The following is a 24,712-nucleotide window of genomic DNA, read 5'->3' on the forward strand; positions in this document are numbered from 1 at the left end:
CAAATCCTACATACCTGAATACCCATGCTGTTTTAAATTAGTGTAAAATGAGTATTTCGTAGGCAAAGCTGCTCCCAAGCTGCTAATATCCTCTTTAATGTTGAGTTTAGTCTCCTTGCTCTTATATTCTTTATCATGAACCAGCTTGGCAGCTGCCTTTGCTAAACATAACCAGTCCCTTCTAAAGACACATGATGAATAAAGTCCTTTTTATATCAGCTACTGAAATCTAACCACCTACAGAAACACTCCTTTATGATAGTTCTCATGCCTGAAACAGTCAGGATGCTATTTGTCTCAAGAAGGGACAGGAGACAAAATGGAATTATTCTGTTTGCTTCAGTCATTTGGTGGCTTGAAGGCTGGACTAAGCCCATGAGGTGATTTTATTTTGGCCTTCAGGATTTATTTTGGCACAAAACCTACAACCTATAAGCTGTACGGCAAGGTGGGGAAGAAATACAGTCCGGCTGAATGGGTCAGCAACCTAGTAAACCAGCCAAGAATAGGGGCTGCAAATCCATCCAACAGCCAGGCTCTTCCCAGCTGTGTCCCAAAATTTCTGCATTCAGTTGTGATATAGGTTTTAGGACATGCTACATGTGAGCTTTCTAGCAGTGCTGGTATTGAGAGACCTCCTCCTTTGGGCATAGGTGTGGGTCTCAGCCAGGTGAAGGAGAGCCTCTCTGGGCTAGGCCCCAGGGATAACATCCTTGGGTTGTGGATCCACAGGGAAGCTGGGCTGGACTACAGCGGAAGAAGCCAGTTGGTTGTTCTATCAAGCAGTACTTGGAGGTTCGCACTCAAGTGTTTCTGTGCCCATATGCCATGCTCCTCAAGAATTTCCTAGCACCCATATTACACAGCTTTTGCTGTTACCAGACTATCCCACCCAATGTCCTGGATAACAGAGAGTACAAATTGCAAATCAGTGGTGGCTTAACAGTCTCACCCAGTCTCTTCCTGCAAAAGCAAGATATCTGGGAGAAAGAGTCTACTCCCAGCACACACAAATCAGCTCACTCTGGTTTGCATAATGCACCCATATTTACTACAGGGTAGCAGCTTTCACGGGCTTCTAATAGCTTGAACTGCATCAGCAGAACACGTGGAGCTGGTTCCTCTTCCTGCAGCTTCCTCAGACACTTCCACTGCCAGCTAGAGTGGCACCCAGACAAGCAGCTGTAAACAGGGCACTGCTAGCTTGCCTCACGCTTTTACAAGGGGCTGCAGCTGCTGCTAATTCAAATGCAGGACCAAAACAACCAAATCCTCTTAAGAATTAATGCTCACAGCAAAAATTACAAACTTATGCATCTTCCCAGTGAGCATTTTTCAACACAGGCAGTTACTGAGACCACGTAAAGCCATTCCTTTAGGTCATCATAAGCTCTACACCAAAACACGAGGGGTAACTCTATCCATCAATGTTAAACTGAAATGTGCACGAGGCAGATTCAGCTACAAACTCCTCTTTGCTATTCAAGCACTATGAAATTTCACCTGCATGTAAATACAAGCAAAACCCCTAGCAGTTTTCCTCAATTTATTGTTTTCATGCCTACCTCCTAACTAAGAAAACCATGAAAGACAAAGAACAAAAAAACCCCACAATGAATAATACAGATTAGGATACATACCATGAATGTATTTCACTACATTGACACTAAGGCCATGACGTGATATGGTCATTAGTACTTCCCCTGCACTCTTCCTCCAAGGCAGATTATAGGGAGGGCACCACGAGGTTATTGCACTGAACAGAAGCTGGAGATCATCCTTTTGAGCCAGTTCTTCCGCCGGGGACACAAAACTGCACAATTTTACTAGGATCTGAAACAGTCATTAAAAAATATAGCATTAATAGCCTGATGACTGCTATTTTTGCCTAGACTTAGTAAAAGGTGAAACATCCTTCCATTTAGCATACCCATTAAAAAAAAATGAAAGATAAGGTTGTTCAATGCATGGTTATTACAAGTCCCAGTTCAGTTTAAAATGACTAGCAGCAGTTTAAAGCTCTTAGGTTGACATAACATGCTTGTATGGACACAAGGTTATTCCATGCTTGGAGAGTCTGCTAGTTACTCAATTTACAAGTCTAAACGCCGCAGTGGAGAAGAGGCTCTGTGAAGTAAACTTGTATCCATTCCTAATGCAGGAGGAAGGCTATTGCTGGGTTGTTTAGCAGAGCAGCACCCCTAACATCTTGGTCAAATGAAAACAGCCAAAACAGTGTGGCAAGAAAGGCTACAGCAACACTGTAGACCCACCCACATAACTAACATCTGGATATGAATTTCCAGGTTACCATAAACAAGACAAAACACAGCCACAATACCAAAGTTACTAAGTTATGCTCCCTTTTCTGCATGTTTTGAGAACATCTGATGTCCACTTTGTGTCTTCTGCAGGAAAAGCTGAGGCTCCCTCCTCAAAAACTGGAGGAAGACTTTGCAAGGCTGTCTGCGTCCAGAGGAGAAGGTTTAGAAGGTCTGGAAACTATCTGAAACCTCGCCCATTCCAGCCAGCTCATTTGAAAGCATGACTTTAAGGTCCTTGAAGAGGGACAGGTTTCTTCACGAAAATGTGTGGGAATTTCTTTGCAAGTTCAACAATGGAAACTTCAGAAAGCAGGAGCAGGTCAGACAGAGCCACTGGTCTCCCTGGGAAATCTGGGGGATAACTGTAACAGTAACTGCAAGCTTAGATGGTATTACATGATTTTTTTCTGTATCCATAGTTTGTTTTCATAATTAAAAAGAAAACAGAATACGTTAAATTAATTCACAGATTATTATCAATACTTACTACTATGTCTACTTCAATCAGTAGCAGCCAAAGATGCCAAAGATACCAAGGACTTGGACCAATTTCATTAAAACAGAGTAACAATCAACATGCTGCTCCTTTTAAGCAGCTGTGCAGAACAGTTGCATGTATTTTTGTGAATATTAACCAAGACCAAAAACCAGAGGGGGAGTCAAGTTTAATCTCGACTGTGCTTGGAGGAAAATCCATCTTCCTCCGAGCCATCAGCTTGTGAAGAATCAAGAAAGAGCAAAATCTCGTTCAAATGAACAGTTTCTAGACTTTTCTCACATGAAGTATTTCCACTCCTCTTGCCAATTCCATGACCTACTTTACCTTTCTTACCTGTACAAAGACTTTCTGTAGTAGCGCTCGGCGCTCTGCGAGAGGTAGTTCATTCTGCGCTCCTCCAACTACCTCAGGCACATGTGGAAGGTCAAAAAACAGATATAGACATTTAACAAGTGTGGAAGGCACTGACATTGTAGTCATGCAGTCCACAGTTTTCTGGGGAAAAAGAAAACAGAGGAAAAAAAATTCAGCTAATTCCTACATTCAAAAAGTCACACTCCTATAATGCAGCTGACTCAAATGCTGCTTTATCTTTCTCACACCTTTAGTGAGATGCCCACACGGCAGTACAGATCTACCATCTCACTTGAATGTCTATCTAAACTGTAACCTTAAAAATAGGATCATAATTTATTTACACAACAACAGTATCTAACAGCCACAGTTTGGAGAAATGTACAGGACATAAACAAAAACTGTCAGTCTTTGCCAACAGAAGCTTACAAGTTAATTACAAGACCTTCAACCAAACCTTTGTTAGCTATCTGTTCTTTGTAGTAGCAGAAATGGGAGTGGGAGGACTATTCAATTTACTTGACTTGGCTAGAAGGTAAAAGCAAGCAAGGAGCAAAGTAATAGAAAACATGAAAGCATCAGCAGGGAAAAAAAGACAAATTGGGGTGGAGGCTGGCAACACACTAAACACAGATAAGATGATGTGCTGAATTACAAAGGCAGATTAGAGCATAAAGATCAAACCAAGCAGCTGTCAGTACACTGACAGAGATAGGAGGGCAGCACCAAAAGCGGAGGCAGTGTTCATGGTATCACCCACTCATCACTGCTGCTGGCTTTGTTTTTTGCAACTGCTGCTGCCCTCCTTCAATGGGGAGTCCAAGTTCAAAGTCTGAGGTGCTGTATGGGGCATGCATCTCATGGGGTGCTAAGCAGCAGCATGCAAGAAAAGCCTTTGGGGAACAATAAAAGGTTTGTGCATAATTCAAAAGAATATTATAAATTAAAGTTCCAAAATGATAGGGGGGCTTTATGCATCTGAATCCACAGGGAGCTAAAGCTGAAGTTCAGTGGCAGTATAATAGAAAAAAGGATCGTAACACGGAAAGCAGAATACAGTTACAACACCTTTTAGTGCATGTTCATGCAGCTCATTATTTTATTGCTTTTGTCTCTCCCACTCCACAATTTACTACTGCTTAAGACTAACCTGTCCTGATGAAGCTAGTAAATTGATTGTGGTGAGCAGCATCCAACCTCTACTTGCTTCTTCACTTTGATTGACCTCCAGAAATTGGACGATGGCACGACTTGCGGCCTCTGTAAGAGAACAGTTAAAAAAAAAAAAGCAATAAGAATTCAACTTGATAATCCGCAGAATGGCACACATCCCCCCAACAGTCTCAAGTGCTTGAGCATGAGTTCAGTTCACCACTACTTGAAAAAAGGACTAGGCTTAGGCCTACACTCTCCAGACACATTCCAGTCTTCCACATGCACTTTGTTCTGACACTACGAAAGGCTGAGAAAAGGATGTTTTCAGGTCATGTATAACCTTTTAAACAAGAAAAGAGATTTCAGTAACACGAAGCAACTTTTGAGTTATTTTGGCTTTATCAAATACAATCTATTCTCTTCCAGAGAACAGAGTCACCATCATGCTCTCAGTGGGAAAAGCTAATACTCAATTTCTGAAAGAAAAAAAAAAAAAAAGCAAGCAGCACTGAAACGTGGAGAAAATTGGGGAAAGATTGGAGAGAAGGAGACGTGCAGAAAGCCAAAAGGAATAAAAAATAGGAACTAAAATTAAGACTAAGACAAGTAATTGCCATGTTCCCATCCTACAATTTTTGGAAAATGAAAATGCTAACTTCTGGCTAATTCTTATTACTGGGGCAACACTCCTGGAATCAGATGCTATGCTGTATTGGTCAGAAATAAAGATAAATATTCAGCCTAGTAAACAAGTTATCAGCCTCAAAAAATAAATAAGCAGAACATGCAATCCTACCTTACTGCTGTCTGAATACACACTTAGGCTAAGGAACCTATGCCAGTCATGATGACTGTCCATTACCCTTAAGGGAAACCCAAAATCACTTTTCATTAATAACTGCATATGAATCACCTTCAATGCTTTTAGTGTCAACTAAGACAGAAAAGGAAGGTGCACAATATTGCTAAAAAAAAGGAATAAAGGAATTACTAATGGAGGAATAAATCAGCAACTGAAGACAAATCTAATTTTAATCTTGGCACTAGCTTGTTTCATCTGCTGCCAACATTCCCCAGCACATACCTGCAAAGGGGTTTGTTCTGAAGCAAACACACTTTATACGGCAAAGTACTTCTCAAACTTCCGGCACTGACTACACTTGAAAAGGTAATTTTATGGAGCACCAGACCGTAAGCTGAACTGGACCAGTAAGCCTACAAAGTAGATGATCCTCAAAGATGTTTACAGTTGTTTGCATTACATTCCTAATATTAACTTCTCCCAAGAGAGACTATTACCACACAGAGAAAAGACTATCAGCCACCAGGTGTACTGGTGAACCAAGAAAACAAAACCCAAAGTGTAAAGAAACACTTTTATTAACAGGAAGACAGCTGGCTGATGAAGAGAAGTGACTATCCCTGTCTGTACAGTGCTCATAAGAACACATGTGGAATGCTGCGTTCAGTTTTGGTCCCAAGCCAATACAAGGAACACAATGATGAACAGGACCTCAAGCAGAGGGCAAACAAGATGTTTAGGGGCTGGTGCACCAACCCTGTGAAGAGAGGCTGAGGAATCAGGGCTTGTTCAGCCAGGAGAGAGGACAGCCTCAGGGGACACTGAACCCTAGTGCCCATAGTGAAGGGAGGTATGGAGAAGTTAGAGCCCAACTCTTCACACCACTGCATGGCTGGAGGGCATGAGACAACAGGCTTAAACAAAAGAGGTTCAGACAGCACTAAGGGACAAATTTCCCCCCACCTCAAGGACAGAGATGCACTGAAATAGGGCCCAGAGAAGCTGCATTGTCGTCACCCACGGAGGTTTTCAAAACACAACAGGATCCAGCCCTACACACCTAGAGAAGCTGCGTTGTCATCACCCACGGAGGTTTTCAAAACACAACAGGATCGAGCCCTACACACCTACTCCCATCTCACAGTTGGTCCAGCCGTGACTGTGCAGTCCGACAACAGACCTCTCTTATTCTATGATTTTCTCTCATATAAGAAAGAAAAGTCTATTTGAAGTCTCACTCAGGGGGATTTCACATCACCCGTTCTGGTGTCACTTTCATTCCTTCCACGTGCAAAGAGGAGGTATTTCTCCCTAAAGCCCAGAAACCCTTTTATAGTCCTAATACTAGGAAAAAAAGAAAAAAAAAGGAAGAGAAAACCAGACCTGGTTTATTTGTGCAACGGCTATTTCACATGTTTTTGATTTGCAGCTTTATTCCACAATAGGTTTTGTACAAAACACTGGCTTTTTCACTTCTGGTGCTGAAGCAGGGGGAGGCACCTACCTGCATGAGAGTGACATAGAGAATGCTCCAAGCCTAAAATACTAAGTTGAAAGGTAAGGTAAAGTTTAAAACTCACACAAATGTGGACATGCACCAACATCCCAGCGTGCTGACTGAAGTACCTGGTGGGCACTTTGTCTTCAAAACCATCACTGCTAAACATCAGCCAGATGGTTAGGCATACGAGCAGACACCTTGACAAGCACAACAGCCACAGGTCTCTCACCAGAGGTTTACACAGAACACCAGAACTGCTGGCAAAAGCCACTTTCCTAATTTTTGAGTGTCTAATCACACACTGCTTCTACAGTGACAGTGCCCCACCAGCCCAGGTTAGGTGCTACTTAGTAGGCCCATTCTCTTTCTGATCAACCACAGAGCCAGGCAATCAGTTTCTAACTGTAAGCAGGTAAAGCTGGTACCACAGAGGTTTGCACGGCCTCCTTTGGGCACAGTCTCCAAAAGCCACTCGTTGAATCGATGGCTCTTTCAGTCATCTTCGCATGTAAGACTCAGGGGTTAAGTATTTGCTTCTGAAAACGTTGTCATACTGCTGGCATCCTAAATTGCACAGCAGTTGAACACTATAAATAGCAGTTTCAAAACCATCAGTGTTAATTAAGCACTACCTAAAACACAGACAGAATTTTAAGTGCAGGAAGAAGTTCTCTTGTCATGTGCTCTGAGCAAATTTGATAGCACTATCATTTAAGATTAATTTCTATCATCAGCACTAGTCTTTATTTATTTCTTGTACCTTTTCCTTGGTTCTGAAGTGCTCAAATAATTTTTTTAATGTAACATCCTCCATGTGCCCCACTCGGGTGTCCTTCAGAAAAAAAACACTAACTCTAGGTGTGGGATATGCTAGCTAGTAAAACCACAGAAGAGTAAAGAGAAAAATCTACAAAATAATATGTAAGCATACATAGCTGCACAACTGTGCAAGCACGTACATGTCAGTAAGAATATAATTATGTGGTTGCATGGTTAATACAGAGTAGTCAGATTTTTCAACGTGGATTCAGTATATGTGGCACAGAGGCTTGTAAGAATCAAATACCAGAAGTTGTTTCATAGATAAGAGATAAGTGCTTTGTATCCTAGAATTCAGAAAAGCAGCAGCTAAAAAGCAATGGGATTAGACTCATTCAGATTGCTAGCCTACAGCAACAACTGCATCACAAGCAGCGCTATTGCCTATAGCTATAGCAAACTGAGTATGTGAAGCTTTCAGTTAAGACATTCTGTGTACCATTAACAGCAAGTAATAGCATCATCAGACTTTTGTATAGCTTATTCTTATCCTAGTGAAAAAATATACTAGTGAAAAAATATCTGTGCATATGCCAAAGAGGGCAGGGAGTGGGATGTATGGGCAACTATGTCGGAGTGGCATGGGGAGCGAGCTGAAGTCAACCACCCCTTCTCTATTCGAGCCTTCAAGAAGTCTCTGCTACTTCTCGTGCCTGGAAACACAGTCAGATACCTAGAGTTAAAGAGTACAAATCATTTCAACTGCCAAGGCAGAAAGAGAAGTATCAAACCAAACAAAAATGGGATGGCAAATTGTCTTCCTTCAATCAGCAGGAATTGTGTGGAGCTGTCAGCACAAGCCGCAGATATGAAGTGGCTAATGCCTTTGCAGCCTGCAGAAACACAGGGCTGCTCATCCAAAGATAAACAATTCAACTGCACCAGTATTTAGCCTCACTAAGCCAGCCAATAAACACAAGCTTTCTAGGATCTCTTGGGAAGGCGCTGTACTGCACTACACTTGACTCGCATAAGGCCTGGTAAAGAGCATAAAAAAATAAATAGAAGGTTAACCAAAAGTAACAAGATATAGCAGTCGCTGGTCAGAACAGACACCTGATGATAGGACACCGCTTCCCTTCCACAGCAATTTCAATAAATTCAAATCAATCACCTTGTAAAGCAAAGTCACCCACAGGACAGGAAAAATATTAAATACGAATAAACACTAGACAGGTAGTCACAGCATGTGAGATAATTTCCACCACACTCCCCTCTAAACAGAAGAAAAGTTAACTAATGTACCAAAAGAAATCTAAAAGCAGTCCCTAAGTCTACTTGTTTCAGTGAGAAAGATCCTGAACTCTTCAAAAAGCAGACACTACAAGTAACATTTATCAAGAAAACTTCAGACTTCTTTATGGAAGGAGCACAAAAGGCTCCTTATTTGTAGAAGATAAGAAGCTTCCTTTAACTACCGTCACTAACTTGCCCACAATGTGCGATGTGCTTGAACAAATAACACTAACTCTGGCATATCTTAGACAAACAGAACATTAGTTCTGCTGAGATGACAGAGGTTAACTGCAATAAAAATTAACAATAAAAGCAGAGTTTGCAGATCAATGGAATTTTTAAAAGACTGTAATAAAGGGAGGCATTGTCAGAGGCCAAATGCAAACCACCGATGTGCTTTTCTGCAATGGTTAAACATTATGATGATGAATGTTTATCAATTTGGTCTCCCAAAGTGGTTTGAAGGTGAGATAATGAATCTTTCAGTAGATCAGTTAGAGAAATGTCTAAGAAGCTAAAAGCATTTTCACTGGTTAAACAGTTTGAGTAAATCAGGGAAACTAAGAAGAAAAAGAAAGGGAGGTGAAAAAAAAAAACCCAAACCAAAACGAAAACATCCAACCCCACAACCAACGAACCTCGCTCCTCCACATCACCCCTAAAAAAAACCCAAAGAAAACCCCACAACCAATCACCACAACATTCAGAGGGCATAAACAGCAACTGAAATGTTGTTTCTGGAGGTAGGAAGGATTAGCTGGACACAGTCTGGAGGTACAGTAAAAATAAATTCAGCATTAAATGGTAAACACTGAGACAAATACATACAAAGAATGTTGCAAATATGCAATAAATATTGACAAAAATCAACAAAGCAAGACAACTATATTTAGTTTAAAAGGTGCATAAAACAGTGATGTACACAGACCAGCACATAAGAAATCACTGAAAAAAACCCCAAACCCATCTTTTGAAACTGATCTTGAAAGGCAGTTAAAAAAAGTGTTCCAGCCCTGTGATGAACCATTCTGCTTTCTCATACTTCAGTTTTCTACCCTTCCGCACAGGCTTCACAGATTGTCCTGACAACCACTTACTCATATTCTGACTGGGGAAGGACTTTCTAAGCTGCAGGACTGCCCATCGCTTAGGGAATCATTCTGAATCTCCCTGTGAGAGCCAAGTGTTTCTACATCCTAATACAATGAATGCTGGCTGTCACCATCTCATTTGGTGCACTTGAAATGCAAACAACAGTGAGCCAAGTTAGAAATCAATTTTAGTAAACATGGAACAACCACCACAAGGTACTAAATCACAGGTTTGCACATCCTGAACTACTGAAATACGAGAAGCTGTTAAGAGTGAAAGAAAATCACGTATTCTGTACTTGCCCTGTTTCTTAGTGACTGGAGCCAGGAACCCACCATTTGGTGATGCGGGTTCAAAATTTGATCCAGGAAGGGCAGCTTCATGCAATTAGCTTTAAATCTGCAATGTGAAACCATTCAGTAGCTGGAATTTCTCATGTACAAGGCACAGGCACTCACTGAACGACACACCAAGAGGTCCCAGGCTATTCAGCTCACAGCCCCTGTGGCACAGAGACAGCTCTCCTGCCTACCAGCCAACTCCACGCAGAGGACTTTGAGGACCAGACTCCAGCATGCATCAGCCTAACCAGACACCTTAAAATAGCACACAAGTCCTGCTGTTTGTACCCGAGGGATTGCCTCAACTAACCTTCCCTGCTGTGTGCTTCTCTTTGCACTGGGTCTAAATTACGATGATGTGCCAAGCGCTCCAGGACACACTGTTGAAATATTTGCAAAATGACAGAGGAAACATCCAGGCGTATGTCTTTTGAAAAATACATGAAATAAAAGCCTCGCCTGCCCTCCAGCATCAGTACCCAAAGTAGCCATTAGTAGCCATATTTATTCTAGCAAGGTTCCAGCTGATCCCGTCTCTTTTAAAGTCTTATCTTTTTCAGCCCTGAGGCAAATGCATTTGGCTCCCAAAAGAAAGGTTCCTTTCAGAACTAAGACTACGCTAAAAATAGATGTTTGAACCATGTTAGGATAGTAGCACCACAACTTTCTGATCAATTCAGACATGAAATTGGATTTATTTGTGGAAATTATAGCAGCTAAAAATCTCAAGTATGCAGAGCCCTCAACCATGACCCCATCATCTTCTAAAACAGACTAGATACCCCAGGGCAATGGAAACCACGCACTAATTCTCTCAGATATGTTTGTTGCTGTCACTTGCAAATTATCACTGTCTTACAGCAAGGACTTAAATGTACAAGGTTATTTAACTCAATTTTAACTGCTTCATTTTTCTTTCTCCAAGGCTACATCCATTCTAGAGAAACAAGACAGCTGAAATTGTAGTTGAACACGTAACTACAACGGCAACGTTCAGAGACCACTTAAGATAGGGTGCTGGCACAGTTACTACTGAATCATGAAACACTGTTCTCAGAAAAGCACCACAGTCTGCCAAGAATAACTGAGATATGCCTCCGCAACAGCAGGCATTACTCACACAACGATTAGCATAAATATTCAAAGGCCTGATGAAAAAAATTGCCATGTGCTCCATTATGAGATGGAGTAGAGGCTGCAGGGGGAAATCCCAAACCAAACAAAGCATCCCAACAGGTAAGATTTAATCATATCGCATTCCCAACTGTAAAATGCTGCCAACACATTTATCTCTTTACAGATAGAAAGCAAGTTCATGTGAACTTTTTTCCCTTTCATTAACTATCTAAAGTTGACTTTTGATAACGGTTGCATGGAAAGCTTGTCTCTAAAACAAACTCAGCAATTTTACTGACTTAAATGGAGCACTTCACACCATCAGGAATTTGCACTTGACCAGAGACATTTCCTGCATACAGTTGTTACTACAGTTTCTCACTTTTAAAAACATGCTAGGAGATATAATTACCTATTAAGATATGCTGTATCTTTTTGTTTGGTACACAAGAACGGAAGCTTAAAACAAAAATGCAAGAGCCTTCACAACTCATAGACACAATATTATGTCTTTAAAATAAAGACAATTTCTATTTTTTTTTTTCAGTATCACAGGAAACGTGTATTGAGCTCTAAACAGTTTAACACAAGTTTGCAAACTGTGAGTTTTAACAGCTTGTTATTTGGTCATTTCTGGAAAGCAAACTGCAATTCCCTGGTCCTTAGGCTATAAAAGACAACGTAATTGCAGAATATGGACCTATCAGGCCTTGTTACATGAGATCTGAAAAGGGTTTACTGACCAAAGCAAAGGCAATCTTGATAACAGTGGAAAAACTACTGTTTTCCATTTTATTAAAAACACTGGTACTCATTACATTAAAGCTCAGAAGAGTGCCAAACTATCTTTTAAGTCATCGCAGTTAAGTTTCCAAGTGGTATAGAAAACAAGAAACCCCCCTAAAACCACCACCACCACCATCTACCTCCGACTTGAGAGGTTTCAAGGATGACAACTAGATTATCTCAGAGCAGTAAGGAGAGGTCTGGCTTATGTAATAAACACACAAAAAAGGCCACCTTAGCACAATTCAACTGACTAGGAGGCATAACAGATGTTCCTGAGAAAAAAAGGTCAAATGAATACCACCATTCTGCCAGCACGGCTTTTGGACATTCATTTCCCCTAAATACCCAAAGAAAAAACCTTTTTGCGCCTGTTTACCCATAGAGAACAGGTTTTGTCTACAATATCTGTTTAGCCATCTGGAATGTTTCACTGTTAGTCATTTACTTAAAATGGAAAGAAATTGTAATTGGCACAGTTTGTGACTCCTGACTTCATGCATAACAATTCGCACAGCCTTTTCTAGCCTGCTATTTCCTTATTTACCACCAAATCCAAACTAAGAAGCCAGCACACATCTTAAAACTATCCACTGAAGAAAAACTTGATACTTGTTGGAAACACTCCTCTTCAGAAGAGGAAATCGAAGAGGAAAGCTCATGAAACATGCTTTCTCGGCGCATTGTCCCCATTTATTCAACTCTCAATATGTGGTCAGGTTCTGACACATTCAGGGTTCAACAGAAGCAAATTTCACCCCAACATTCAATAAACAGAGCAAAAGGGGGGTCCACTAACATTTTCTAGGCCTGGTGGTGTTGACCCTAACGTTAAGACTCTCTGTACTTTTGTATCACCTTCCAGGCCAACAGCTAACTTAAAAATGCATGGGTTTAGAATGTTAACATATCTGAGGGTCAAAACACATCACCAACAGACACCTCAGGCAAGATACAGCTGTCCGCAAACATATCCTTGGTCTCCTTCTCCGAGTAGGTGATACAACTTAGTTAACTCCTCTCTTTGATGTGTTGTCAAGTTTGTGGAACTCCGCTTTCTTTATAAACCTGGGAGGAAAACTCTAGCCTTCTCCTCTCTCTTAGCTCAAAGAAACCGAGGGCAACACATTTTTGCTGTGAAGACTTCAATTTCTAAGCCTTAACAGCTGCTGTGGATGGCAGCTCATGCTATTTTGACTGATCTGAAATTCATCATGCACATCTCACAAAGCTGAAACTTGTGCCCCATGCAATACCTGTGGACTTATTTGATGCTCTCCGTCGAATTTCAGTCACCATCAATCGTGACACTTGAGTAGTAAACTGCAGAAGATCAGAAAATTTTTCTGTCATTGTACTTGGAGGAGCATTTCCAAACACCTAAAATGAGAAAACGGATGCATCAGAAAGTCATTCAGTTTACAAGGATCACTATAAACCACCACTTCCCTTTCCAAAGAAGAGTATTATGAAGGAGATGACAAATTTTTGTTTTCCTGCTACAGAATTCATTGCTGTACTAGTTTTCACACTGCATTCTCCAAGACATAAGGAAGTAAGTTGGAATTGCATCATCATTCAGGGAGGTAAAGTCTGATGAAGGGGAAAAAGGGAAGCAAGAGTTTTCTTGCAAGATGAAAACCCCACAAAGCCCCACAGTACCGAGAATGCACATAATGGGGTGAAGACTAGATACCAGAGCAAATTCTCCAGCAAGAGTTCTGTTTTCAAGAGTTACTCCTTTGCTCTCTGCTGGACCTAAACACCCCACAGGGGTGAACTGCGTGTACAGAATGATGCGTGTAAAATTTCCTAGAAGGGACTAGAAAGGAGAACTGCCCTGTTAGGTCTCCCTTCGATATACCAACAACACCAGGAAGCCTCCCACATTGCTGGTATCCTAACTCTCCTCTCTTGAGATCCTCCTGAGCATAACAGCAGTTGTTACTAGGAAATTTTTTCATAAATGGTCACTTAATTCTTGTAACTTATTCTTAATGATTAAGCATTAACTTAGTTATTAAATCCTCTATTGAATCACATTTAACAGGGAGAAATGTGTTAACTGTGATATTGCACTAAGCTATGGAACACGACATTATCTCAGAATTGATTAGCTGGCTGTTGAGAAAAGTTACTTTTCATTCAACACTGCACAGAAAAAGGAGCCGCTATCCACACTTCCAATGTAGTCCTTGCACTAAAATGGTCAGAGTAAAACCACAATATTCATTACCAAACAAAACATGCAATCCAAATTCTGCTATCATCACTTATGTCGCTGCTGAAAAAAAGCCTGCTGAACACATGAATGATCTCAATACTCCTCTGCTCATTTACATTTTTCTTCCTTGTGTCTATTTACCTAACTTGCAGGAACCTCACCGATGAGCCAGGAAGCATAACAGATTACAGTATTTTCTAATAAAACTTTAGTTCAACATGTTATATTTACATCTCTAGAGCAGTGCAATTGATTTGGAATCAATAGCTGCCACGCCCTCATCTCCTTTTCCTGGGTGACCCAGTTATCTTCATATGTCTGCAGACACAATTGACTGAGGTAACTATTAAGTCTAGGGACATCCAGTGAAATCCACAATACTACAGCCAACAGGGATACAACTGTGGTACCGACTTACCTTGGAACTGCAAAGTTACCAAAGAAAACGTAAAAGGCCGAAGACAGAAAACCTTTGCTTACGTTTGACTTCTCTCTCCCCTTAGTATCAGTTCCTCTGGCACATACAGAATAGCCAAAAATTTTTTCCTGCCTACTCGCATTGAAAAGTCATGATGAAACTGAGCCAAAAATACAACACTAAAATAGAACACACTGTTTTCTCACAATAAAAATATTTTTTCACCTAAAACTTAAGCATTTCTCATACAGGAAATTTCAACCACTACTCCTAATAAAGAAAGCAAACCAGAGCCCATACGTTACAGACAGAAGCTGGTTTGACAGACCAAGAACACCACTCCTCTTTGGGATTAGAAAGCACACAACATTCCCAATACAGACAATCCAAATTTCCCCAAACCCTTCACAAGACCTCCTTTTGTAGTTGCTTGCATCAGTTCCCAGTTCATCTGAGAGCCTCTGACTTCCACAAGGCCATAAGAAGAGAAGAGGGCCTCGAGGCTTGTGTGTTGACTGGTATATCCTAGGCAAGATTATCTAGTCTAGAACACACATTTGCAGAGCATCTCTCTATTGTTAACTGTTTAAAGCTCTCTCATTCAGACCAAGGAGAAAGGAAAAACTAATAGACCTGTTACCTATCCTGAAGTTGCCCAGAGCTGAGAGCAGATACCAGGAAACCCAGAGTTACAGTAAAAGGCTGACTGAGGTGAACTGGTTTTGAATTTAGTTGCCTCATAACCAAATGTAGAACAAGCATCTGCATTGGACAGCAATATACTCTTTGACTAAAGGCAGTAGTAAACACCAGGAACAGGAGATGAAACACGTTACAAGTAAATCACCTTTTTTACAAGGAAAAGCAAGGCTCTCAAGAAAACGTAAACAAGGTACCACTTATTCCAAATCAGCTTCTTCATCATTCCATCCACTTTTTCCATACTACAAAAGCATTACTACTGTGCTGGTGGAGCAATGCTTCCGTGAACACAGCAAACTGAAAGGAGCCTTTTGACTACTCTTCCAGAGGGCAAATCTTTTGTTAACTGTGCACCGATTTAGCTTTTCATTACTACGTGATTCATCATTTCACAGCCTTCCTGAACAATGAGGAAACAGAAATGGTTTCTAAACTCATTCGTTACCAGAACTAGCAAGATGGTTTAAGCTACAGCACGATAGAGACATGCTGTACTGATGAACCAAAGCTATGAATGCTCCTCTGGACTTACTGATGAATAACCCTCAAAATACCAGTAAGGAAATGCAATTCAGTGGAACACAGGTACTCCTCAATCTCACTTAGACCTGTTCAACAGAATATAGGTAACTATACAAAGTAACTGAGGGATTCAGAGTCTGAATTTGAATCACGTTATTAACAGATACCTTAGAACACTTGCAGCAAAGGACTGCTTTTGAGAAAAAAGAACAAAATTAAAAAGTAACTTCTGACAATGTTTTAGTCTTCCCTGTCAGCAAAAGTAGGTTTCAGAAGAAAGTCATCCCGGAATTTAGAGTAAGCCAAGATCCACCATGTCTCCCACAGGAAATCCCATATGAGACACTTATGAAGATGAGATATTTCTCCTATTCCCTTTTTTAATTCCAATCAATTTAAGAGTTTGCCTTACTTTGACTTGCAGAGTTGCTAACCTAGTGGCATTGTTCCAAAACAAGCTGTACCACAGACAGCTGACACTCCAGAAAACACAAAACTAGGTAAGCCAAGGAAGCCACAGCAGACTCCATGTATAACACTCAAAAGAAGGTGGCATTAACCAGGAACCTAAAAAAGTAAACTGTGGAAGTAGAAATAAATAGACAACATCACAACTGCCCAGCCTTTTGAATGTAGAAAGATATATGCACTTATATAAAACACAAGGGAAAAAATGCCCCTGTAATAGGGACAGATGATACCTGAGTGACCAAGAGAAATCAGTTTTGTTTGTGCTACACTAACAATTTGTCGACAACTGATAGCGGTTATCAGGGACTGTGAGAAATGAAGTGAAAGAACACAAAAATTATATCTTTCCCTCGATGTGCCAGACTATGATTCAGATTCCACAGAGATTGGAAACATCTGGCAACAGTCTGTATTTATGGCACAGGTAACTCCAAGAAGGTCACAGATTAAAAACAGCCAGAGTTTAAGGGTGGTGATGTTAAAAACCAACAAAGACACAACAGGGAAGAAGAGACACAACAGCAGGCAGGATTTAAATGGAAAACATTTTGGCAAGCACTTAGAGCTTCATGTTTCAGCATCAAGTTCACCTCAGTAAAGAAGCAAACAAAAGACTTTCTAGGATTTAGAGGAGGTAAAAAAGCCCATCCACAAAATTAGATGGATTCTGTAAAGAACAGAAAAGAGACACGAGCAACACAGGGGAGGGAAAAATAATATGATAAACAAGGGAAGAATTGGGATCCAGCAGAAGAGTAGCAAAGATATATTCACACAGACTGAAATCACAGAAACAATTCACCTTTTCAAGAAATCAAAATGGTACCTGAAATGAGTTAGGCAAGAGCTGATTTTGACTGCACAAAAAGAAAACTTAGGGCTCTTGATTTATTTTTCAGCATGTTTAAACACATGAGCCAAAGGAAGGATAATAAAAGAGAACAAATGGGGCAAAGACATCAGGCAGCTACAACCAGGTTTCAACAGGGTCAAGTGGAAGGACTGAGGACTAGGACAAAACCAGCAAGTGGTGTAAAGGAGGGGGAAAAAAGTGTTGCGAGAAGGAAAGGGAAGTAGAGAAAAGGGAGAAACAACAGTGAAATTAAAACTTAACTATTCTTTTTATCTCTGAAGTCTCATCAAAGTCTAAGGAAAGACTGCTGCACAGAAAAAAGGACATGCACTCCTGCACTAGTTTATCTTAAACTCAGTTATATCACCAATTGTGATTTCCATAGATACAATGCTACTGCAAGTAACAACTACAAGGGCCAGGAAAGAACTTCATCACTGGCAAACTGCAACTAAGGTGGTGAAGCAGCTATAGAGGATATGTTCCCTTTTTCAGAAGCATCAACCACCTGTAACCACCAGAGGGAGATTTACAAGCATTACTGCATCAAACTAACCTTCATGGGCTCAAACCAAGATTAAGATTCCATTCTACTAATTTGTAAAAACAAATTAAGAAAGTCCATAACTAAAGGGCATAAAATGTAAGCAGATAAATTAAAGAGGAAGCAGATTAACTGAACTTATTTCTCCCAGACTCACACAACAGGTTACCAGGAGAACTAGGAATAAGACCTAGGGCAACAGAATGATGTTAAAGGAATCTATCCACTAAAGCATGCTACTTAGTAGACTGAAAATCCTATTAATGCTATGCCTGGACTAGGATTAATTTTTCTACAAGGCACGTAAGCAGTTCAATGTCTAATATCATCATAAGCCATACTTTCAACAAAACATCAATCTAAAAAGGAGAAAGTTAAATTAATTTTCCTATTAAGTCTTTGCATTTTAGTTTTTGTGTGATTCCACTTCTCTACAGTACAAGCACAAATTCATCACTTGAAGAGCTTCAGGAGCAAGGGTCCAGGCCACAGCAAGGAAAAAAAAAAAAAGGAAAGCTAGATCTGTACCCACTGCTCTTTCAAGACCTTAAAACTACCATCAAAGTTATTATTCACAATGAAGTGGTGCAGTAACTGAGTGATATAAGTCATGAGGATTTAGTTCCTATTAATTCCAGTGACAGTCATCACAGTCCCACCTCCAAACAAGATCTCAGAGCACAAGAGACGAGTGAAATAGGCATGGCATTGTACAAGTGGCTATTGTATCTTCTGTACAGATTGCTTGTTCAAAATCCCCCTCGTCCAAGAAGAGGGATTCAGAGTCTATACGTAGGAAAAAGGCTACAAAGGTGATGAATATAGAAAATCTATCATGAGAGAAGATGAGAATTTTTCAGCTTGTGTAGCCTAGCAGAAGCAAGTCTGACAGGAGATAGTATGGCTGTTACCTATAAATATGGACTAGCACACTAAATGCAAAGAAGAGAAGAGAGTAATTTAGACTCAAGGATAGTGCTCTCACAAAAACAAGTGGGTATTAAACTTGCTAAAAGTAAGTTTACATTGGAAATGAGACGACTCAATGTAACAGCAAGCTCTGCAGAAAAGCCATGTGACAAGTCAACATGCAACTGTGGATTGCAATTCAGAAAAAAAACAGTAATAGAAAGAAATCTCCAACATCAGGTTTATCTGCTAACACGCACTATGTGAGGAGAAGGGGAGAAGTGAAAGAAAACCAGCGGAAGAAAAGCTTTGTGGTGCTAAATGAAAAGTCTCGGGAATATAATATACAAGTAGCCAATTCAAAGAAAACATCTCTTGCAGATTCTTACCCTGTTAAACACTGGCAACATCATGTAAAGTTTTTCTTCTTGTTCTTTTTGGGTCATGTGCCGTGGAGGATGACAGAGCTCTGTGAAAAGGCGACGCAGATGCATCAAGCCTAACGCATTATCCTGTGGGCTGCACTCTTCCTGCCGTGGCCGGCCCATGATCCTCTTCACCATATTCATCTTGACTGATTTCTGGAAGCTCTCTTGTATCCTGCTCAGAAAGAAAAACAAATTCACTGAGTACAGATTGAGGCATTATGCCATAAAAGCCTTTAAATATAGAGCACCCTTTCTCACAATAAGCACCACACTGCAGATTAGAGCATTAGCTAATTTTATATGCTAGGTATTGATTAGTATGTGTTCAGAGAATTGAAAGCCAGTAACTTGAAATAGGGGACATTCGATACTCTTCAGCACAAAGCAGGATTGACCAGGCTTCAAATACCACAAAACACTTCAGTATTTTTTATTACATTCTTTTTATGATTCTGTGGTGCACAGTGAACAGCACCAACAGCATTAGCTACACAACACAAAGTATTCTCAGAATAATTCTAGAACAAAATCAGTACCAGATGTGTACTTGAAAACTAAATCAAACAGGACCTTCAAACTCCCTCAGACATTGGCTTTATCACACAGCGCATGCTTAATTTTTTTTCTTGACTTTCCTATGGCAAATGGACAAAGCTATCAAACGGAGTTATTGTTCATCTCATAACTCAGCTGTTGGGTCTGCAGAACACCTCAGTCTTCTCCCTCCTGAAGCACAAGAAACATTTCAGAATCACGGAATGGTTTCATTTGGAAGGGACCTTTAAAGATCATTCCCAGCAAATGTCAGGGTGGCTGAAGTCCCCCAGCAAAATCAAGGCCTGCAAAGTGTGATGCTTCCTGTAGTCAGAACACTTCATCAACATCCTCCCTCTGATTGTCATCTTTGGTAAACACCAGCCACGAGGTTTAATTGGTGGCTTTGTCTCTAATTTTCACCCAGAATTTTCACTTGTGCACTGTTGTTTTTCAAAAAAAAAAAAAAGCACTGTGCAATCCTCCACCTTTCCTTGCTTGCCTGTCACTCCTGAATGCTTCCTAGCCATTAACTGCAGTGCTCCAATCACATGATTCATCCCACCAAGTTTCAGCGACAGTGGTCAGATTACAGCTTTCCAGCTCCTCCTGGTTGTTACCTGTGCTGTGTGCATTGGTAGAGAAGCATTTCATCTTGACTGTCAACTCTCTCACCTTTTTGGTGGAATCTTTTTGGAGGGCTGAAGTGCTGTTTATCACTGCTCTCGTAGGTAGGTGTACTCATCTACTCTGCTTGCGAGCACACAAGCGTAGTTCTGACTTTGAACCTTTTCACCCAAGCTTCTTACTTTAGAGCGTGATGTACTAAGACAGCCAATCCACCTCCAAAAACGCTCTTTCCTTTTTCTACGTAGGCAGATCCTACATCTCCTCAGTAATCTGTATTCATCAAGGAACGTCTTGTGATCACAGAAGCTAAAGCCTTGGTGATGACATCAGCTGCGAAACCAGGAGTTGATCTGCAAGTGATGTTAAATCTTACACACATCCCTATCTCCGACTGGCAAGATAACGTAGAAGATCACTTGGACCCCTGTCCTGTTCACTCATGCCCCTAAGGCTCTGAAGCCCTGCTTTATCTTGCCCAGATTCCGCTTCTACCACTGTAAAATATATATTTTAAAAACACCTCATGGGTATGACACAGCATCTGTATTTAGCTCTCTGTTAGTCTTCAAATCAGCAGGGACCAAATCTTCTGAACATGAGACTGAGGTCTATCAAGCAGGACCTTGTACAAGAATAGAGAGGGTCAGAGCAGATAAATGCCGCAACAGATGTATCCAGCTCGACAAAACAGCAAAAGGGATTATTCTCAAAGCTACATTCAATTAGGGAAAGGAGCAAGGGGGAAAACAGGGAAACAGTTTCAGCTCCATAGGTGAAGGAGACCAACAATTAAATACTCCACAGAATTGTAATTCTACTTCTCATCACTTAAACGTGAAGGTCAGTAACAACCTATACAAGTTATTTAAGGGGAGAAAATGCCTCACAGCCAGAAACTGAAGAACTTAATTATCAAAGAGAGGTTGCAATGAAAGGTCAGTTATTAAAAGGAGAAGTGATGAATTACAAAGGTGCCGTGATTGGAGTAATAGAGGGAAAATAACTGTTTCTGAAGAACTCAAACCCAGAGACTAAGTTGTGAGGAAAGACAGTAGATGGGTGCTAATGCCAGGAAAATAGCACCAGTGACAAATGAGGACTACACTTTTAAAACTGAAGATAATTAACCACTAGTAAGAAGCATTAACAAAAGAAACATTCTCTCTCTAACCCAAAATCAAAATACCCTTGTGGAATGTGTTCATAAAACAGCATTTTAATAACATGCTAGAAAAACTAGGAACCGATGCTAACAAATGTTTTGATACAATGCAAAAACACATTTATAAAAAAAGGAGTCACCAAAAAAGCTAAGCTAATGTACAAGCCAGCAACTGGCAGCCAGTGCTGGAAATCTGCATTGTTTTTTCACAGTTGAAGAAAAATGAGACAGAATTGGATGTCATTTTTTAGTGTATTATCCCTAAGAAATAATACAGGTAACAGACCTCAAATTAGTATGATTCACGTAGTTGAAAAGGAAACAGCACCATCTTGGGAGGCATTTCCTCTGGAAACTCACACCTTTTCTCAAACCCCTCAGTTTTTCAACTCTTCCCCTGCCATAATAACACGTAAACTAACTGTTGTCGTTTGAGTTAAAGCAGAGTCAGTTTTCTGAATTCATCCAAGTCTCATCTAAGTAACTTCATTTTTTGAAAGTTAACTGCATGCTTTTCAGACAGCATTTTCTCACTAGAGGTGATAACATTGGGCACTGGGGTGCAAAAAGGCCATTGCTAATACTTATTCCTACAGCAGCCAAGGCCATCCTCAAGCTGGTGGAGCGCCGCATGTCAGAGGTGAAAAAGGTTGCACCTGCAGGGAGGGGTGGACATGACAGGTGACTGGCCAGAGCATTCCATCCCATATACATCATACTCGGTATAAAACTGAGGGATCACGAGGGTCTGTCTCTCTTCTTCAACGGCCAATGTCCACTGAGGACCTCATCTGTCTGTTTGCTCCTGATCCCAGATCTGTGCATTCCAGAACCTAGTTCCAGAGCCAGCTCCCTCCTAGCCTCACACCCTCTCCTTTGTGTCTGCTCTGCAATATTTGTGGTGTTGTACAGTCATCAAGGGGCAAGGTGGGTGTGCGACCTCATGTATATAGTATTTTCTTATTATCTTCCTTATTATTTCATTAAAGCTGTAGTTTAGTTTCCTACCTGCAAGTTTCCTACCCCCTTCCCTGGAGGTGGGGACAAGGGGAAATGGAAGCCCAACTTCTTGGTTTTAGCTTCTGAAATTAGCTGGGCCAGGGCTAAACCCTGACACTAACCAAAACACAAACCAGAATACTGCATTTGTCCTCAATGAGCCAAACCTTCACTGCATAAACAGCAGAAAAATAGCCTGTATTTTCTTTTTCATAAACTCTTTTAAAGATAATACTTTAAATTTCTCTTCACAACTCGCAGAATGATAAGAACTCTAAATCCAACATCCAAAACGCATGTTGTTGTTGTCATGACGGAATCCACCACTGCTGTAGACTTTTGCCAGCGCAGCCAATTTTTCCTTTTAGATCCCACTGCTACTCAGCCGAAGCACACACCTGTTATAAAACAAGAACTTGGACTGGCTCAGCCACACAGTTATAGCTCTAGATCTGACAATTGTCTTGAAGTCAGAAAAGCCTAACTAAATACATCCTATGCAGTTCTTCCCTTAGTAACAGGAGCCTGCTGCGACAGCTTCTCCAAGATGTGATCCGTTTAGCTCTGCTAGAGCAGTTTTAACCCAGAGGGATGACAAATGGAGAGAACAATTAAAGTAGTCCTCACATTCTTAACAGACTCATGGTCCCTCCCTGCCTGTTCCCTAGTACAGCCACATTTTCAACGTAACAGGCTGGGCAGAGATGAGGGGAGAATGGTTAAAATGGTGTAATATCCAAATTGATTTAAATTTCGGGGTTTTTTTCCTACAGGTAACACAAAAGACACTATAAAATTGATAACATTCCATGTGCATACTTAATTCGGTTGGAACTTGAACTCCCTCTTCCCCCCTAAAAAACAACCCAAAATCCAAACCCCATATCTAAATACCACAATGCCACGGAATTTCATATTTCCATCCCAAAGATGTCCCTGCAAAGCTCAAGAAAATCCTCCTAGAGGACAGTACTTTGTGCACATCCCTTACAATGAAGTGTTTTCTTCTATGATGTTTTTCACAGATATGGAGTTCACAAACAAAGTCTAGTAACACATTTATACACAGAGATCATTGCAATATATGCTGCTTTTCTTCAATGATGTTATCTGCCCTTTGCATCAGCATCTTCTGGCAGCATTTTCTGCTCATTCTTAGTCTTCAGAATCACGTGTAAAGTCTACCCTCAATTCCACTGCAGATCAACACAAATGTAGGCAGAGTAGATACTACTTGTGGAATTATTCGAGTTGAGTCCTACTGTGTTTCTGTCCTACTAGAAAAATGCTAGCATGGGCACCACGAAGCATAATCCAAAATATATATACTGTGTATATATATAGTATATGAAATCTGAAAGAATTTGCCAAAGCAAATACAGTGATATTTTTCCTTATTACCATAGCACAGATTATCTGTGGAAATACAAAGAAGACAGCTGAGGCTCTGGGGGCTTCAGCATTAGGTCCAAACCTTAGAAGGACTATTCATGGTTTAATGCTTCCTCATTGTGAATCCCAGTACCAAAATTTGAATGACAAGAAAACACTGAGATGTTTGAAGTCCTCTAAAATAAAAATAAAATAAAATCAAAATAAAATAAAATAAAAATCTTCGGAGGAACGATATATTAGAAATACTAACCCAGAACATTACACTTGTTCCCCATTTGAAAAGGCAGTATGTTGCTACTAAATCCTGTACAAATATTTTGACTGAGGTTTTCTTTGTTTAGGCTTAGCGCTACAGAAGAGAAAGCAGTACACCTACACGTAAAACTTTTGCTACAAACAAAATAATACCTCAAAGAAGGGACCTTCCCATTCTAAGTGAAAGCATCTGCACAGTCTTCACAGTCAGCTGTGACCACCACATGACTTGAATTCAGCATTAAAGCCTGTCAGTCTCCTTAATGCCAAAAAGGAAAGGACTCCAGTATTTTCAGTAACAGCCGAGGTCACCTCTTCATGCACACGACAACCAAGTGCCCTGCACAGCAACAGCCTACAGGAAAAGAACCTTAGGAGAAGCAAACTCACAAGTTCGGGAACACCTGCCTGGTAACCACTTGCAGAGCTTGAACACAGCCTGGCTTAGTGCAGCACAGCCTTCAATTGCATGCTCACCTCTGACAGTCCTCCACCGGGCCTCCTGCCTCTCTGAGCACACAGGCAGGACATGGCCCTCCCTGCACCAGCAGCTGCTCAGTATTTTGTCATTTTATCCCTCCACACATTGGTTACTGCAGCCCGGCTGAACGCCCGCTCTGCACACACGGTGACGCATTTCC

At 40.7% G+C, this 24,712-nt stretch overlaps 1 protein-coding gene across 4 annotated transcripts in view; it reads right to left on the bottom strand.

The window, feature by feature from the left end:
- Window positions 1–24,712, bottom strand: part of WDFY3 (WD repeat and FYVE domain containing 3) — a 166,319-nt gene that overhangs the window by 95,835 nt on the left and 45,772 nt on the right. For all 4 annotated transcript variants that reach the window (XM_069855348.1, XM_069855349.1, XM_069855347.1 and 1 more), the window contains exons 3-7: window positions 19,058–19,268; window positions 13,282–13,405; window positions 4,328–4,437; window positions 3,157–3,318; window positions 1,641–1,833 (exon numbers count right to left, since the gene is read on the bottom strand). In XM_069855348.1, the coding sequence (XP_069711449.1) occupies window positions 1,641–1,833; window positions 3,157–3,318; window positions 4,328–4,437; window positions 13,282–13,405; window positions 19,058–19,237 (769 nt within the window). In that variant the 5' untranslated portion in view covers window positions 19,238–19,268. The remainder of the gene's footprint in view (window positions 1–1,640; window positions 1,834–3,156; window positions 3,319–4,327; window positions 4,438–13,281; window positions 13,406–19,057; window positions 19,269–24,712) is intronic.

This window comes from Phaenicophaeus curvirostris, chromosome 4 (genome assembly GCF_032191515.1).
Source record: "Phaenicophaeus curvirostris isolate KB17595 chromosome 4, BPBGC_Pcur_1.0, whole genome shotgun sequence".
In the NCBI taxonomy this organism is placed as follows: Eukaryota; Metazoa; Chordata; class Aves; order Cuculiformes; family Cuculidae; genus Phaenicophaeus; species Phaenicophaeus curvirostris.